Source organism: Balaenoptera physalus (genome assembly GCF_965194825.1).
Source record: "Balaenoptera physalus genome assembly, chromosome: 5".
Taxonomy (NCBI): domain Eukaryota; kingdom Metazoa; phylum Chordata; class Mammalia; order Artiodactyla; family Balaenopteridae; genus Balaenoptera; species Balaenoptera physalus.
Genome location: NC_138884.1, coordinates 27548766 through 27567831, shown reverse-complemented (window position 1 = coordinate 27567831; position 19066 = coordinate 27548766). Strand labels below are relative to the sequence as shown.

Sequence of the window (19066 nt, the reverse complement as noted above, 5' to 3'; positions counted from 1 at the left end):
CAAAACCCAGCTCTACCCAATAGCCTACAAACCCCAGTGTTGGAAGCCTCAGGCCAAACAACTGGTAAGACAGGAACACAATCCCACTCATTAAAAGAAAAAAAAAAATGAGACAGCAAAAAAATATGTCACAGATGAAGGAGAAAGGTAAAAACCTACAAGACCAAATAAATGAAGAGGAAATAGGCAATCTACCTGAAAAAGAATTCAGAGTAACAATAGTAAAGATGATCCAGAATCTCGGAAATAAAGTGGAGGCATGGATTGAGAAAATACAAGAAATGTTTAACAAAGATCTAGAAGAACAAAAGAAGAAACAGATGAACAACACAATAAATGAAATAAAAAATACACTAGAAGGAATCAATAGCAGAATAACTGAGGCAGAAGAACAAATAAGTGAGCTGGAAGACAAAATGGTGGAAATAACTGCGGAGGAGCAGAATAAAGTGAAAAGAATTGAAGACAATCTCAGAGACCACTGGGACAACACTAAATGCACCAACATTCGAATTATAGGGGTCCCAGAAAAAGAAGACAAAAAGAAAGGGTCTGAGAAAATATTTGAAGAGATTATAGTTGAAAACTTCCTTAAAATGGGAACGGAAATAGTCACCCAAGTCCAGGAAGCACAGAGAGTCCCATACCGGATAAACCCTAGGAAAAACACAGCAAGACACATATTAATCAAACTAACAAAAATTAAATTCAAAGAAAAAATATTAAAATCAGGAAGGGAAAAACAAAAAATAACATACAAAGGATTACCCATAAAGTTATCAGCTGATTTTGTAGCGGAAACTCTGCAGGCCAGAAGGGAGTGGCAGGATATACTTAAAGTGATGAAAGAGATAAACCTACAACCAAGATTACTCTACCCAGCAAGGATCTCATTCAATGGAGAAGTCAAAAGCTTTTCAGACAAGCAAAAGCTAAGAGAATTCAGCACCACCAAACCAGCTTTACAACAAATGCTAAAGAAACTTCTCTAAGTGGGAAACACAAGAGAAGAAAAAGACCCACAAAACAAACCCAAAACAATTAAGAAAATGGTAATGGGAACATACATATCAATAATAACCTTGAATGTAAATGGATTAAATGCCCCAACCAAAACACACAGACTGGCTGAATAGACAAAGAAACAAGACCCATATATATGCTGTCTACAAGAGACCCACTTCAGGCCTAGGGACACATACAGACTGGAAGTGAGGGGATGGAAAAAGATATTCCATGCAAATGGAAATCAAAAGAAAGCTGGAGTAGCAATACTCATATCAGATAAAATAGACTTTAAAATAAAGAATGTTACAAGAGACAAGGAAGGACACTACATAATGATCAACGGATCAATCCAAGAAGAAGATGTAACAATTATAAACATACGCATCCAACATAGGAGCACCTCAATACACAAGGCAACTGCTAACAGCTATAAAAGAGGAAATCGACAGTAACACAATCATAGTGGGGGACTTTAACACCTCACTTACACCAATGGACAGATCATCCAAACAGAAAATTACTAAGGAAACACAAGCTTTAAATGACACAATAGACCAGATAGATTTAATTGATATTTATAGGACATTCCATCCAAAACCAGCAGATTACACTTTCTTCTCAAGTGCACACAGAACATTCTCCAGGATAGATCACATCTTGGGTCACAAATCAAGCCTCAGTAAATTTAAGAAAATTGAAATCATATCAAGCATCTTTTCTGACCACAGTGCTATGAGATTAGAAATCAATTACAGGGAAAAAAACATAAAAAACACAAACACATGGAGGCTAGACAATACGTTACTAAATAACCAAGAGATCACTAAGGAAATCAAAGAGGAAATAAAAAAATACCTAGAGACAAATGACAATGAAAACACGACTATCCAAAACCTATGGGATGCAGCAAAAGCAGTTCTAAGAGGGAAGTTTATAGCTATACAAGCCTACCTCAAGAAACAACAAACATGTCAAATAAACAATCTAACCTTACACCTAAAGGAACTAGAGAAAGAAGAATAAACAAAACCTAAAGTTAGTAGAAGGAAAGAAATCATAAAGATCAGAGCAGAAATAAACAGAAACAAAGAAAACAATAGCAAAGATCAATAAAACTAAAAGCTGGTTCTTTGAGAAGATAAACAAAATTGATAAACCATTAGCCAGACTCATCAAGAGGGAGAGGACTCAAATCAATAAAATCAGAAATGAAAAAGGAGAAGTTACAACAGACACTGCAGAAATACAAAGCAGCCTAAGAGACTACTACAAGCAACTCTATGCCAATAAAATGGACAACCTGGAAGAAATGGACAAATTCTTAGAAAGGTATAACTGAGACAGAACCAGGAAGAAATAGAAAGTATGAACAGACCAATCACAAGTAATGAAATTGAAACTGTGATTTAAAATCTTCCAACAAACAAAAGTCCAGGACCAGATGGCTTCACAGGTGAATTCTATCAAACATTTAGAGAAGAGCTAACACCCATCCTTCTCAAACTCTTCCAAAAAATTGCAGAGGAAGGAACACTCCCAAACTCATTCTATGAGGCCACCATCACCCTGATACCAAAACCAGACAAAGATACTACAAAAAAGAAAATTACAGACCAATATCACTCATGAATATAGGGGGAAAAATCCTCAACAAAATACTAGCAAACAGAATCCAACAACACATTAAATGGATCATACACTATGATCAAGTTGGATTTACTCCAGGGATGCAAGGATTCTTCAATATACGCAAATCAATCAATGTGATACACCATATTAACAAATTGAAGAATAAAAACCATATGATCATCTCAATAGATGCAGAAAAAGCTTTCGACAAAATTCAACACCCATTTATGATAAAAACTCTCCAGAAACTGGGCCATATATGACATAATAATAAAGGCCATATACGACAAACCCACAGCAAACATCATTCTCAATGGTGGAAAACTGAAAGCATTTCCTCTAAGATCAGGAACAAGACAAGGATGTCCACTCTCACCACTATTATTCAACATAGTTTTGGAAGTCCTAGCCATGGCAATCAGAGAAGAAAAAGAAATAAAAGGAATCCAAATTGGAAAAGAAGAAGTAAAACTGTCACTGTTTGCAGGTGACATGATACTATACATAGAGAATCCTAAAGATGCCACCAGAAAACTACTAGAGCTAATCAATGAATTTGGTAAAGTTGCGGGATACAAAATTAATGCACAGAAATCTCTTGCATTCCTATACACTAATGATGAAAAATCTGAAAGAGAAATTAAGGAAACACTCCCATTTACCATTGCAACAAAAGAATAAAATACCTAGGAATAAACCTACCTAGGGAGACAAAAGACCTGTATGCAGGAAACTATAAGACACTGATGAAAGAAATTAAAGATGATATCAACAGATGGAGAGATATACCATGTTCTTGGATTGGAAGAATCAATACTGTGAAAATGACTATACTACCCAAAGCAATCTACAGATTCAATGTAATCCCTATCAAATTAACAATGGCATTTTTTACAGAACTAGAACAAAAAAATCTTAAAATTTGTATGGAGACACAAAAGACCCCAAATAGACAAAGCAGTCTTGAAGGAAAAAAATGGAGCTGGAGGAATCAGACTCCCTGACTTCAGACTATACTACAAAGCTACAGTAATCAAGACAATATGGTACTGGCACAAAAACAGAAATATAGATCAATGGAACAGGATAGAAAGCCCAGAGATAAACCCAGGCACCTATGGTCAGCTAATCTATGACAAAGGAGGCAAGGATATACAAAGGAGAAAAGACAGTCTCTTCAATAAGTGGTGCTGGGAAAACTGGACAGCTACATGTAAAAGAATGAAATTAGAACACTCCTTAACACCATACACAAAAATAAACTCAAAATGGATTCGAGACCTAAATGTAAGACTGGACACTATAAAACTCTTAGAGGAAAACACAGGAAGAACACTCTTTGACATAAATCACAGCAAGATCTTTTTTGATCCACCTCCTAGAGTAATGGAAATAAAAACAAAAATAAACAAATGGGACCTAATGAAACTTCAAAGCCTTTGCACAGCAAAGGAAACTACAAACAAGACGAAAAGACAACCCTCCGAGTGGGAGAAAATATTTGCAGACGAATCAACGGACAAAGGATTAATATCCAAAATATATAAACAGCTCATGCAGCTCAATATTAAAAAAACAAACAAGCCAATCCAAAAATGGGCAGAAGACCTAAATAGACATTTCTCCAAAGAAGACATACAGATGGCCAAGAAGCACATGAAAAGCTGCTCAACATCACTAATTATTAGAGAAATGCAAATGAAAACTACAATGAGGTATCACTTCACACCAGTTAGAAAGGGCATCATCAGAAAATCTACAAACAACAAATGCTGGAGAGGGTGTGGAGAAAAGGGAACCCTCTTGCACTGTTGGTGGGAACATAAATTGATACAGCCACTATGGAGAACAGTATGGAGGTTCCTTAAAAAAGTAAAAATAGAACTACCATATGACCCAGCAATCCCACTACTGGGCATATACCCAGAGAAAGCCATAATTCAAAAAGACACATGCACCCCAATGTTCATTGCAGCACTATTTACAATAGCCAGGACATGGAAGCAACCTAAATGTCCATCGACAGACGAATGGATAAAGAAGATGTGGTACATATATATACAATGGAATATTACTCAGCCATAAAAAGGAAAGAAATTGGGTCATTTGTAGAGACGTGGATGGATCTAGAGACTGTCATACAGAGTGAAGTAAGTCAGAAAGAGAGAAACAAACATCATATATTAACGCATATATGTGGAACCTAGAAAAATGGTACAGATGAATCGGTTTGCAGAGCAGAAATAGAGACACAGATGTAGAGAACAAACGTATGGACACCAAGGGGGGAAAGTGGCGGGGGGGTGGGAGTGGGGGTGTGCCAAATTGGGAGATTGGGATTGACATGTACACACTGATGTGTATAAAATAGATAACTAATAAGAACCTGCTGTATAAAAAAATAAATTAAATTAAATTTGAAAAAAAAGATGGCATTCGGGAAAATCTCCTAGGAACAGGGATCCAAGCATATAAGCCAGTGAGCTGTGTAGGATTACTATTCACAGCCCCTAGGGGATTGAGTTTGACATTTATTCTCTCTTGGGCTAAAGCCCAAACACTGTCAAAGGCTATTTGGTTCCCTATCATATAACTTTTTGGACCAAAGAATGCATTCTACATTCCAGTGTGCAAAAATGGCCCCTCACATCCTAACATAATATGGATATATCATATTCCTCACCATCTATAAAGTAGTTGTTAAAGTGATACCAGAACTGGTAATTGAAACATTATTGAAAGTACAGTGTAAAGATGTGGAGGGCTGGCTGGATCAGTTAGGTGAATGGGTGCTTTGTCCAAATAGGAGGAATTGTAAAGGGGAAACAGTTAAAAAGGGTTTGGGTGCTGGAGATGTGTACGGTTCTGGCCATCAATTCCACCAAGCAATTCTCAGACACAGCTGGGTGACCTCTAATTCAACTCATTTCTGACACTGTCCACCTGGAGGTAGCGTCAGATCCTAAAAGACTGACACCCTCCCACCACACACACACACTTCACAAGTCCCAATCACAAGTCCAGGTTGTCACCTGTGCTTCTTACCCACCAGCATTGATCGGAGGTTCTAACGACCCCCTCCCTGGGTTTGATTAATTTGCTAGAGCGGCTCACAGAATTCAGAGAAAAATTTTACTTTCTAGATTACCAGTTTGTAATAAAAGGATATAACTCAGGAACAGCCAGATGGGAGAGATGCATAGGTCAAGGCATGGGGAAAGGGCTGGGAGCTTCCACGCCCCTCCCTGGGCACACCACTCTCCTGAATCTCTACCTGTTCACCAGCCTGGAAGCTCTGCCTACCCTGTCCTTTTTGGGTTTTATGGAGGTTTGATTGCATAGGCACAGTTGATTAAGTAATTGTCCATTGGTGACTGAACTCAATCTTCAGCCCCTCTCCCGTCCCTGGAGGTTGAGGGGTGGGACTGAAAGTTCCAACCCTCTAATCACATGGTTGGGTCCTCTGACAACCTGCCAATAATTGGAACATTACCCAATTCCTTTGCTTCCAAAAGCGGATTCCTTTCCCACCCCATCTTGCTGATTTTACTACTCCCCTGAATTATGTGCTTATTGTTCCTTTGCTTTTTAGAATACAGTTTTTTATCAGTTTATATATGTCCCTTACAATATGCTGTTTAGTTTGCCTTGTTCCTGGACTTTCTAAAATTCCTATCTGCTGACACTCAGTCTTTATATGCCCTTCTGAACTCTCTTTGGTGTGATCAAAGCCAGAAGTCTGTTACTTGTCCCAGACACCCTGGCCAGCTGTGTTCTCATTACATTTTGCTAGTGGGAGGCAGCTGTGCCAGATTAGAGGGTGCGGAAAGGATCTGATGCTAACTCCAGGTACCTAGGTTAATTTTTCTGCTTCTTTTCTAGGTACCCTCTGTGGTCACCTACGTTGCTTCCTAGTTTTCAATGGGACTTGTCCTGGTCCCACTGCTTCCAGGGCTGGTGAGACTCAGCCAGCCTACATGATGCTTTTGTCTGATTTAGTATAAGATGGCTTCCTTGCTCTGAACAGACACAGTCCTGCACCAGAGTGCACCTGGGGCAAGTGCTGATTTCAGCCCTCACCTCGGCAGGGCCTCTCTTATAGGACACAGCCGGCATGCCCATACTCAGCGATCCTGGGGCCTGGAATCTGATTTCAGAATACCAGCCTTGCTGGTAGTTATTTTCTGGAGCTGACTGCACCTGTCTGAACCTTCAGGTTGTCTATTTCTAGACCCCCTATTACCGTTCTCTACTCGTCTGCTAGCATCCCTGTATTAGTTAAAACTCTTTCAGTTACAAGTGATAGGAACCCCAGCACAAACTAACTTAATGAAAGAAATGAATTGGCTCATGCAACTAAAATGACCAGAGATAAACATAGATCTAGGCATGACTGGATCAGACAGAAAATCAGATGAAATTCTCTTAGCTCTGCTCTCATTTGCATTGGCTTTATTCTCAGGCAGTTGCCTTCCTAATGGCAAGATGGCCCTAGAAGCTCTAGACCTATATTAGAAAGTCTCATAATTGAGTCTCATTGACCATCTTGAGCCAAGTGCTGAACTAAACTCTGTGTGCAGAGTCACAAAATATGATGATTGGGGCACATGTTGTCAATGGCTGGAACACAAGCCATTCCTAATTTTGTGGCTTAAAACAATAATTTTTTATATCTTATGATTCTGGGTGTCGGCTCCCTTCAGCTGGTAAGTTCTGCTGGTTTCCTGTGGGGTCCCCCAACCAGATGCATTCTGTTGGAGCGTGGCCAGCCCTCTCATCCTCAAGCTCCTCTCCACAGAGCCTCTAAGCATTCAGTAATCTGGCTTGGGCTTCCTTACAGCATGGCAGTTGGGCTCCAAGAGGGAGAAGACAAAAGTCACCAGTCCTCATAAAGCCTGGCTCATGTGCCCCAGAACATCCCTTGTGCTAATTTCTATTGATGAGAAGGAGTTATAAGGTGGGCCCAGAAGCTCCACTCTGCGTGAGAGGAGCTGCAAGCATAGATAAATGTTCCCCTAAGGAAAATCAAAGCACTGTTACCATGGGAGGGGCAGTTTTTTAAAAAAAGACCACCTCAGTCCTTGTTGGCCCATGTTGGGCCATCTGATGCTTACTACTTCTCTGTACCATATACCTGATTGTGTTCATCTTGTTGGATCACGAGCTTTGCTTGCTGGAAGTGACAAACCCCATTTGCCTGCAGCTGGGCCTCTCAATTTAGGGAACAATCCTAGAAGCTTGATAGCTCTTTTTCCCCTAATCAGGCTAGTCTTGGTATATTCAGGGATATAAGAGACAAACTTTTGTAAATACTGTTAACTTCTAGAATATAATGGCCAAGGGACATAATGGAATCCCCCTCACTGGTGGCAGAGGATGTGGTGTCTTTATTAAATAGGGGTCTTGGGATGGTTTAAGCAAAGAGGATAAACTAGGTCATCTATATGTTTTTCTAAGTCTAACCCATGATTCTGTGGAATGCTATCACATAGTGATTCCCAAAGTATAGGTCCTTGCAGCAGCAGCGGGAGTATCACCTGGGACTTGTTAGAAACGCAAATTTTGGGATCCTACCCTTAACCTACTGAATCAGAAACTCTGAAAGTGGGCCCAGCAATCTGTATTTACAGGGGTTCCAGGTGATTCTTGTGCATGCTACTCTTTGAGAAGAACGTCTGTCATAGATGGCCCATTAAAGTCCCTTACTGCAGCGGTCCCCAACCTTTTGGGCACCAGGGACCTGTTTCGTGGAAGACAGTTTTTCCACAGACGGGGTCGGGGTCGGGGCGGGGATGGTTCAGGTGGTAATGTGAGCGGTGGGGAGCGATGGGGAGCGGTGGGGAGCGGCAGATGAAGCTTCGCTCACTTGCCCGCCGCTCACCTCCTGCCATGCGGCCTGGTTCCTAACAGGCCACAGACCGGTAGTGGTCCGCGGCCCAGGGGTTGGGGACCCCTGCCTTACAGTACTGTCATTTTCCCAAATTGTGCTGAACAGATGACACTCACCCTGGGTTCATATGACTTATTCCTAAGTAACCTGAAACAGAAAATAGGGGCCAGGACAACCGGCATTTTACCGACAGCCATTATCTTCCAGATTGTTTCCACCTTCAGGATCTTACACAGATATGAGACTAGAAACATCTGTCCCTACTAAGTTTACTTTTCTGTGCTAATAGCAGTCGTGAGACCACCATTTAGACTGAGGTTAACTAAAGAGGCCTTGATGGCTGTAATGCTGGTAGTACCCCTAGAGGATACTCTTCCCACTCCTATTATTGTAGCACATATTCCTCTTTAGCCTGGCAATCCTCTACTTCCCATGGCCTGAGTGTGACACTAATTTTAGAAAACAAACCATAAAAGGGAAGTCTGAATGCTCCTGCATTCTTTATCTACTGGATTTCCTGGAGTGGTGTGTATTGTTGGCTTAAATGGTAGCAGGTAGTGGTTAGTTGTGATTATAGCTCAGTTGTACCACAGGGTTGTGTTTCAATCAATACCTTTGATCTGTAAACCACCCTGAAATGCACAGTGGGGAAAATGATATGAAAATGTGTAAGACATGATCATTAAAGTCCACAAACAAGAAATGCTAGACAGGGTGTGGAGAAAAGGGAACCCTCCTACACTGTTGGTGGGAATGTAAATTGGTGCAGCTGCTATGGAAAACAGCATGGAGGTTCCTCAAAAAACTAAAAATTGAGCTACCATATGATCCAGCAATCCCACTCCTGGGCATATATCCAGAGAAAACTCTAATTCGAAAAGGTATATGCACCCCAATGTTCACAGCAGCACTATTTTCAACAGCCAAGACATGGAAGCAACCTAAATGTCCATCAACAGATGAATAGATAAAGAAGATGTGGTATATATATATATATATATATATATATATATATATATATATATATGAAATGGAATATTACTCAGCCATAAAAAAAATGAAGTAATGCCATTTGCAGCAACATGGATGGACATAGAGATTATCATACTAAGTGAAGTAAGTCAAAGAGAGAAAGACAAATATCATATGATATCACTTATAATGTGGAATCTAAAACATGATACAAATGAACTTATTTACAAAAAAGAAACGGACTCACAGACATAGAAAACAAACTTATGGTTACCAAAGAGGATGGGGGAGGGGGGAGGGATAAATTAGGAATTTGGGATTAGCAGATACAAACTACTATATATAAAATAGATAAACAACAAGGACCTACTCTGTAGCATAGGGAACTATATTCAATATCTTATAATAACCTATAGTGAAAATGAAAAAAATATATATACATATAACTGAATCACTTTGCTGTACACCAGAAACTAACACAACATTGTAAATCAACTGTACTTCAAGAAAAAGTTTTTAATAAAAAGTAAGTAGCAGTCACATTTAAAATAAAATGCAGCTGACCCTCAAACAACATGGGTTTGAACTGCACAGATCCACTTACATGTGGATTTTTTTCAATAAATATGTACTACAGTAGTACATCATCCAAGATTTGTTGAATCCACAGATGTGGGACTGAGGCTACAGAGGAATGCAGGCTACACAGGGCCAACTGTGAAGTTATCTCCAACTGCCCAAACGGTTGATGCCCCTAAACCCCATGTTGTTCAGGGATCAACTGTATGTGCATTACAATTAAACAGGATGCAGATTGGGTCCTGAGAGAGGAGACAAGTGCTGCAAGAGTTCAAAGACGATAGAGATTCCTTTATACAGGTGATCAATGAAGGCTTCATGGAGGAAGTGGCATTTCAGCTGAGTCTTGAATACTTTTGATGGGTAGGAATATGAATGTGTGTGTGGGGTGTAGCCCATGTTTGCTCACGAAGAAGGTGGAGCCAAGAACCTTCTGGTGACTACTTGTATCTCCAGCACCTGGATCAGTGACTGGCACAGAGTAGGTGCCCAACAAATATCCCATGTTCTGACTCACTGACAAACCATCGAGTGACTAGTAGGTTTTCATTTTTTCTTTTCTTTGGAAAAGGACAAAAGAAGAAATAACTATACAAGATGTAAAGATCGACTGGAAAGCACATGCTGATTTCAAAAACATTAAGATGGGAGAGCAAAGTGCTTTTCTGAATCTTGAAAACATGGTGTTTGGTGAATTTGAGTGGAGTGACCTTTTGAGTACGATATCAGAGGCATATACGTAGCTGGAATAGGTAGATGGACCCAGACTGCATAAGGCCCTGGATTCCAGGCTAACACTTTTGACTTTTAACAGGGAGTCGCTGAAGGATTCTTGAGCATAGTCTGCTGTGGAAAAAGTAATAATTGGAGTCAGTGAGAAAATTAGCACTGCTTCTGGTGAATGCCAATAGAGAACTAAAATGCAGTAAGCACTTACATTATGACAGGAAATACGCAAACTGCTTTTGAATGCTATTCTATTTAACTCAGCAATCTTGTACAGATACTATTCATCCCATCTTCCTATAGAGGAACCCAAGCTTAGAGAGGATTAAAAAACTATCCCAACATGATATTGCTGGTGAATGGGCATTGTTTACTTGCCAACACTGTAAAAAGTTCCATATTTAACATGGATAGTCTATTTTCCTTTCTAATAATACCATACTCCTTCTTAGTTATACTGATTTCTTGAACCCAGAAACTAGTACTTGACTTATTTGGGGGGTTTCAATGTTATGAGAAACATTTAATTTTGATTTTGGGGAAACTGATGTGGCAGAGATGGATAGCGGGCCACTGAAGACTTGTAATCTCTTTGCAGGCAAAAGTGTTGATGGGAAGCAGCTGCCCAGCCAGCGACTACCTTACCCAGTTCTTTTGTATCTAGTTCTCACCAATAAAATTTGAGCAAAATTTAAAAAATACAACAAACTAGTGAATATAACAAAAAAGAAGCAGACGCAGAGATATAGAGACCAAACAAGTGGTTACCAGTGGGGAGAGGGGCAAAATAGGCGTAGGAGATTAAGAGGTACAAACTATTAGGTATAAAATAAGCTAGAAAGATAATATTGTACAACATGGGGAATATAGTCAATATTTTATAATAACTATAAATAGAGTATAACCTTTAAAAATTGTGACTCACTATATTGTACAACTGTAAGTTATATAATACTGTACATCAACTGTACTTCAATTAAAAAAAAAAAGGGGGGTGAATTATGGTCTGAGTTTCTTCTCCATATACTTTCCCTCAACCCCCCAGTGGAATGGAAAGGGTTCCAAAACCCTAGAGGAGAGGGGAGCCACACAATGGAAGGGCCTGAGACTCTGAGGGATCATGTGGAAAGTTGTTGGTCAATCGGACGTGACTTGAGCAAGAACAAAATCTCTATTGTATTAAGCCCTGGGGGTTAGGAGTTCATTTGTTCCTGGAGCTGGTCATATTTTAATTAATCAGTTGTTAATATGTTTAAATCATCACTATGAAGTAAATAAATAGTGAATATGAAGAAAATGTGTTTCTTTGGATTTGTGACTTGGATTACATAAAGATTTGACTTATAATGGCATACAGTTTATAGTAAAATGTACAGAAATAAGAAAAGCAGTAAGCTTGCCTTTTCACCATTTGGATCTAAGACTCTTGATGCAATTACAAAGTGTTTCTACGACCAAGGAGTTTGTCACAAAAAGCCTGGGTGTTATGAATAAATTAATCATTCTTCTGTGCTTAGCATCATGGCCTCCTTGGGTTTTCCAACAGAGATCAACTATGTGGATAAACTAAAGCACTAGCTGTTCTTCCATTAGACCTCCTGGTTTTCTCCCTCTGATACCAATGAAAATCTAGTGATATTCAGAAGCAGTTAGAGACAAATTTAGAAAGATTTAACAATTGGAAACTCTTGGTCATTAAATTACTTTCCTTCACTTTAGCAGTATGGAAAATCATCCCAGGACTTTTTTCTGGGCAAATATATTTTTTCTATTAGACCTGTTTACACTGAGGTTTTTCTTTATATATACAGAGTTGGCCTTGTAAATTATCAACGTAACTAAGCCTACCAAAATTTTGTTTGGCTCTCATTGCACTGACCCTTATGCACAAGGTTTATGTATACAGACTTGTTTCAATAAATTTATTGTTTATTTGGGGGGGGGTAGTTAGGCTCTTAAGCAGTTTTTCCTCCTCTGTTTCCCATGATCCCTGTGGAAACAGGCCTCCAGCTTCTGCCCACAGCCAGCTGTTTTTTCCCCAGAGCTTGTCTACGTGGCATGGTGAAGTAGGGAGACTTTTTTTTCCCCAGGCATCCATGCACAAATCTCTTCTCTAGACCATTTACCTCCTTAACCATTGACACAAATCCTGGAATTAACATTTCTTAGGACAATCACCAATTACTCAATCTGCTTTGAACATATTTCTCTCTCAACTGTGGATGTAACTTAGGCTCATCTTGGGGACCTCTACCCCTAAGCACATAAGGATATAGAGCAAAATGAAAGGTAGATACCTGACATACTAAAGGAATTCAGAGAAGTGGTCTGCTGTGGTCAGGTTTTGATTCATGAAACAGATAAAACTTGAGTGAGACCTTGAGAGGCAGAAAAGAATTGAATGGTCAGGGAGGAGGCTGGGCATCCTGGGCAGAGGGTAAACATCAAGAGAAAAGGCACAGAAAGAGAAGAGTGAACGTGACATGTTCAGGGTAGAATAAAGAAGAGCCTGGCAGGTCCTTGAGGCATGTAAGGGAATATTGGGAAATAATCTTGAGAAAACAGAGGGCAGCCTGAGGGACTGAACTTTACCACCAAGGAAGAGTGGAGCTACTTAAACAAGAGCAACAGCTGACACTAGTGAACTGGGAAGATTACCTGGTCATCTACTGGAGTAAAGAGTGGACTGCAGAGGGCAGATACTATAGACAGTGCGGCCAGTTTGAGTATCATTGTAAGACTATGGGTATTGGGGTGGTAGATAGCAATAGAAACGCAAGTCTGGAAAATGAGACATTTCAGAGGAGGGCTCTAAAGATTTATCAATGGTGGGATATAATGAAAAAAAGTAAATTGCTCAGAAGAACTGTGGCACCATTGATAAAAGCCGAAGGACTCTGGGAAGATAGCTAGCTTGGTGAGGAAGTCTGAACATCTTCTTGTGGGACATCCAAGAAGTGCTGAGAAGGCAGCTGAAAATGAGAAACTGGAGTTCAAGTAAGAGAACAATGAAATACTGATTTGGAGATACCTTTGTGCTGGATATCTTCCTTCTCTCACTTCAATCTACTCTACATCTTTCTCCACCCTGCTTCAAATGGCCAGGAGGAAGGTTCGTATAATTTAGCATTTAGTACATCAAGCTGAAATTCCTTTTCTTCTGGCTTCCGGTAGAGCTTAGCCAATAGGAAGCACTGGCAAGAGGTTGAAGGGATGGAGGAGAATAAAGTGTCTTCCTCCTTTGGGATCTGGTTGAATCACTGCTTAACTGAAGGCCACAGCTCTTAGCCATTCACTCATGAGAAAACACAGCTTATTATAACTGCATCCTCAGGCTGGCATGTGTCAAATCTTTCTGCTCTCATGGGGCCAGAAACTAGCCCAGCCAGTGGCGCAGTGCTGCTGTGAAGTAGAATGCTTGCTACCAGACACTGCCAGGGAATCCCAAATAAGAAGAGTGATCAGAGCGGAGAACCCAAATAGCAAACCTTCAAGCTGCCCAGAGAGTATCGCCCTACTGACGTTCTCCTAGTGTTTCCCAGTCGCGGGTAAAGGTCTGAGAAATTGACACCTTGAACTTGGCAGAGCCCAGCCAATCTCCCTTGAGCTGCTGCTCTCTATATTTACAAGTTTTTTCTTTCACAAAAGTTCACTCCTTGCTTCTTTCTTGAGGGAGGGGTACAAAAATTAGAAAATAAAGGTAAGGAGATTAAGCTGAAGGTCTGGGCTTGGTCACTCTCCACACAGGCATCTAAGCCTCCTAAGTCATTTGGGCACTTGATAGCTACTATTTAAGGCTAGTAAACTCTAAGTAAAGACACATATTTTCGGTCGGAACTTCTTATCCATGTACAAGGTTTGTACAGGAAACACGTCCAGCCGTGCAACCTGCAGCAAGTTGCTCAATGTTACTGTGGCTCCATTTTTTTTAAAGTATAAAATGAAGATAATCGTGGCATATTAGGTAGATGTTATTATTGGTATCTTCATTTTATACCTTTAAAAAAAGACTGAGGGCTTCCCTGGTGGTGCAGTGGTTGAGAATCCGCCTGCCAATGCAGGGGATACGGGTTCGAGTCCTGCTCTGGGAAGATCCCACATGCCGCGGAGCAACTGGGCCCGTGAGCCACAGTTGCTGAGCCTGCGCGTCTGGAGCCTGTGCGCCGCAAAAAGAGAGACCGCGATAGTGAGAGGCCCGCGCACCGCGATGAAGAGTGGCCCCCGCTTGCCGCAGCTAGAGAAAGCCCTCGCACAGAAACGAAGACCCAACACAGCCATAAATAAATAATAATAATAAATAAATTTTTTAAAAAAAGACTGAGATGTTGTGAGGACTTAACGAGATCATATATGCAAACTGTTTAGCCCAGAGTCTGGCACAAATGTCACTTCCTACTACAGGACAATAAAGTTATTGAGCACTCACCTCGAGCCCGGCAGTGGGGAGCTTTCCCATAGTTTCTCTCTTTTAATAACCAGCAGCCCTGGCAAGCGGTTCAGGACTCGGAAGGGCCGAACAGTAGGGTAGGAGGCAAAGGGTGCAGTTCGGTGAAGCGAGCTCCCAGAGGGCGTGTGTGCAGGGCGGCGGGGAGGGAGCGGGGAGGGAGGGGGTCCTCCCCCGCGACGCCGGGGAGCGGGGCGCAGGCGCCGTGCGTGTCCATCCTCGGCGGGCAGCGTGGGCGCAGCCGCTCTGCTCTTCGCGTCGCGCTGTCGGTTGCAGCCCGTCGAGTCAGCTCCATGAGGACCAGGCATGTGAACTTGCTGGTCGCGCTCGTCGCCGTCTTGCTCTTCAGTTTCTCCTGCTTCTGCATCTCCAGGATGACTCACACCGGTAAGCGGCGGCGGGCTTCTCTCGCTTCCTTCTCGCCTCCCGGGCTTCGGGGCTCCGGGATGACTGGGGAGGCCGGGTCGGAGAGAAGGGGAGAGACGCACTAGGAGCTTTCAGATGTAGGGCGACCCCCCCAACACACACCACGCCCTTATCCGCCGGCGGTTAAACTGTACCGGGCGTCCCTGGTCCACCGGGTGGCCGTGACCCGCGCCGGGCGCGCGCGCTAACGGTTGGTGTGCGCGGCTGCCCGGTCCTCTCTTGCCTCTGCGGGGTTCAGGGGCCCTTTCTGTGCCCAGCTTTCCCCACACTTCGTCGTTTTCTTCCCCATCGTTTTCAGGGAAATGTGAATGTCTGACTTCAGGAACTCCTCTTACACAGCCAGCAAATCTCTCCTCTTTCGCGTCCTACGTTATAGTTTTGAGCCACACCTGGAAGGCTACCTAAAATATTTGTTTTGCGAAGCTGAAAAGGGATGAGATGACGGAGACGTGATCAACAATTTAGAGCGCTGGTTTAGCCCCTGAACTTTCTCCAATGGACCGTGCGCGTTACCACTTTGAAACGCACCGAGGTTTTTAGTTTATTGCTGTCCGTAGGGTTGCCAATTTAGCAAATAAAAAGAGAGGTTGACCAGTTAAGTTTGAATTTCAGATGAACAGTGCATAAGTTTGAAGTATAAAAACTGCATGGGATATATTTATACTGAAAACATTATTGTTTCTCTGAAATTCAAAGTTAACTAAGTTTCCTGTATTTTCTCTTTCAACTCTAGTCCGTAGTGAACATTTTAGCGTTCATATGGTTGAATTTTTAATTTAAGACGTAGGAACCCTGCAAATATATTAACTCAGCCTTCCAAGATTATTCTTAGGTTAAATTTTCATTCTTCTTATTAAACACATTTATGTATGACTCAGGGTGCACACAGAGTAATCTTGGTAGTAGCGTGGATGGTCAAGTTTAGAAGTGGCTTTAATCCTCTAATGTTTATGTCGTCCCTCTTATTAATGTTAAAATTGTTTTAGTCCCCTACTACTAAATTTTGTCATGTACACACAATATCAACATTTTACCCCATTTGCTTGAAAGATCAGAAATGTATATTAATTTATCTGATTTATACTACTAATCTTCAATAATTTATACACTTTTATTCTTCTTCATTTTCTATAAAGAATATTATCCAAATGTGTTTTTATTTATTTTAGAACAATTAACAACGTGCACTCTTATAACAAAAAATAAACCGTTACTCGTATTTAGAAAGCAAAAATGGAAACTTCTTCTTACAGTAATTTTGGAAGGCAATTTAGATTGGTAACCTCAGAAGGCATTTTAACAGTTTGTATTCTTATAATGAAAGGGTAGACTTTGCGATACATACAGTCATTTTGATGTGTTTTTCAGTTATGACCAGGATAAAGAAGTTTGGTTCTTCCCAGTGTTTATATTCCCATTATTTGTATGTTCAAGTTCAGAAAATGAGATATTGTTCCTTAAAATACACTACTCTTAAAAGAGCAGATAAAACAGGTTTTTCATTTTCTATGTATGTGTTTCTGTGGAAACTAGTTCTAAAATAATTAGGAAATCAATTTTAGTACTGTAATGAGATGTTCTTAAATCAACAAAACACAGATTTCATTGAGTTTCTGAAGTAGTGATTTTTTTTTATTCTTTAACATCTTTATTGGAGTATAATTGCTTTACAATGGTGTGTTAGTTTCTGCTGTATAACAAAGTGAATCAGCTATACATATACATATATCCCCATATCTCCTCCCTCTTGCATTTCCCTCCCACCCTCCCTATCCCACCCCTCTAGGTGGTCACAAAGCACCGAGCTGATCTCCCTGTGCTATGCAGCTGCTTCCCACTATCTATTTTACATTTGGTAGTGTATATATGTCCATGCCACTCTCACTTCATCCCAGCTTACCCTTCCCCCTTCCCGTGTCCTCCAGTCCATTCTCTACATCTGCGTCTTTATTCCTGTCCTGCCCCTACGTTCTTCAGAACCATTTTTTTTTTTTAGATTCCATATATATGTATTAGCCTACGATATTTGTTTTTCTCTTTCTGACTTATGAAGTAGTGATTTTTATAAAACACCAAAATAATCCCAATGTTTTAAAAATTTGATCTCTAGTTATAATTCTTATCAATGAAAATTTGGGAATGTTTATTAGAAAGATAGCCACCACCTAGTGCTTTATTCTTTTCCTACTTTAAAATTAATTTTTACGTGTAGATAAATAATTTTTAATCTTTTAATTTCTTTTTGTAAGCTCAATAGTATTAATAATTTGTTCAACAAATATGTAAGCTTCATGAGGTGAGGAATTTTTTTTCCTGTTTTTTCCTGTTTGATTCACTACTGTGTCCTCAGAATCTTGAAAAATGTCTGACATATAATACGTATGCTAAATATTTGTTGAGTGAATGAATTTAAAAAGTACCTATTCATGTTGTAGGAACTATGCAAATAAATTTTTTTTAAACCCTTGCTTTCATGGGGCTTACATTCTGGTTAGGGGAAATAAACAACAAACATGAGTGATGTAATTGCTGTATGATGTCAGGTGTTGGCAGGGGCAGGAGAGAGAAAGTGCTATTTTTGATAGGGTTGTCAGAGAAGGATTCTCTGAGAAAAGCATGTTCGAGTAGATTCCTGAATGAAGTGAGGAAGCATTTTATGTGGATAGCTGCGGGAAGAGTTTTCCAGGCAACAAGAAAAGCAAGTGCAAAGGCCCTGTGGTGGGATCATCTTGATATGTTTGAGAAAAAGCCAGGAGGACAACACGAACAGGAAGGGAGTTGTAGGAGAATGAGATCATGGAGACCATAGTAAGAGTTATGACTTTTATTCTGAGTAAGATAGGAAGCCATCTAAACAAGTGCTGGTGAGGATGTGGAGAAAAGGCAACCCTTGTGCACTATTGGTGGGAATGTAAGTTGGTGCAGCCGCTATGGAAAACAGTATGGAAGGTCTTCAAAATATTGAAAATAGAACTACCATGTGATGCAGTAATTCCACTTCTGGGTACTTATCTGAAGGAAAGAAAAACTAGAACGTTACTCAATGCCTTTGCTTCCAACAGTGGATTCCTTTCCTACCCTATCTCATTGATGTTACTGCTCTCCTGAATTATGTGCTTATTAGAATACAGTTTTTATCAATTTATATATGTCCCTTGTAATACGCTGCTTAGTTTGCCTTGTTCCTGGACTTTCTAAAATGCTGCTGACAGTCTTTATATGCCCTTCTAAATTCTCTTTGTCGTGATCAAAACCAGAAGTCTGTTACTTGTCCCAGATGCCCTGGCCGGCTGTGCTCTCATTACGTTTTGCCAGTGGGAGGCAATTGTGCCAGATGAGAGGGTGCAAAAAGGTAGTAGTTATTCTGCTTTCGGTGGTTCTTCCACCAAACT

At 40.6% G+C, this 19066-nt stretch overlaps 1 protein-coding gene across 3 annotated transcripts in view; it reads left to right on the top strand.

Annotated features, from left to right (window-relative positions):
• The first annotated feature begins 15450 nt into the window (after positions 1 to 15450).
• Positions 15451 to 19066, top strand: part of MGAT4D (MGAT4 family member D) — a 49567-nt gene continuing 45951 nt past the window's right edge. For all 3 annotated transcript variants that reach the window (XM_082463434.1, XM_082463435.1, XM_082463433.1), the window contains exon 1: positions 15451 to 15635. In XM_082463434.1, coding sequence (XP_082319560.1) covers positions 15542 to 15635 — 94 coding nt within the window. In that variant the 5' untranslated portion in view covers positions 15451 to 15541. The remainder of the gene's footprint in view (positions 15636 to 19066) is intronic.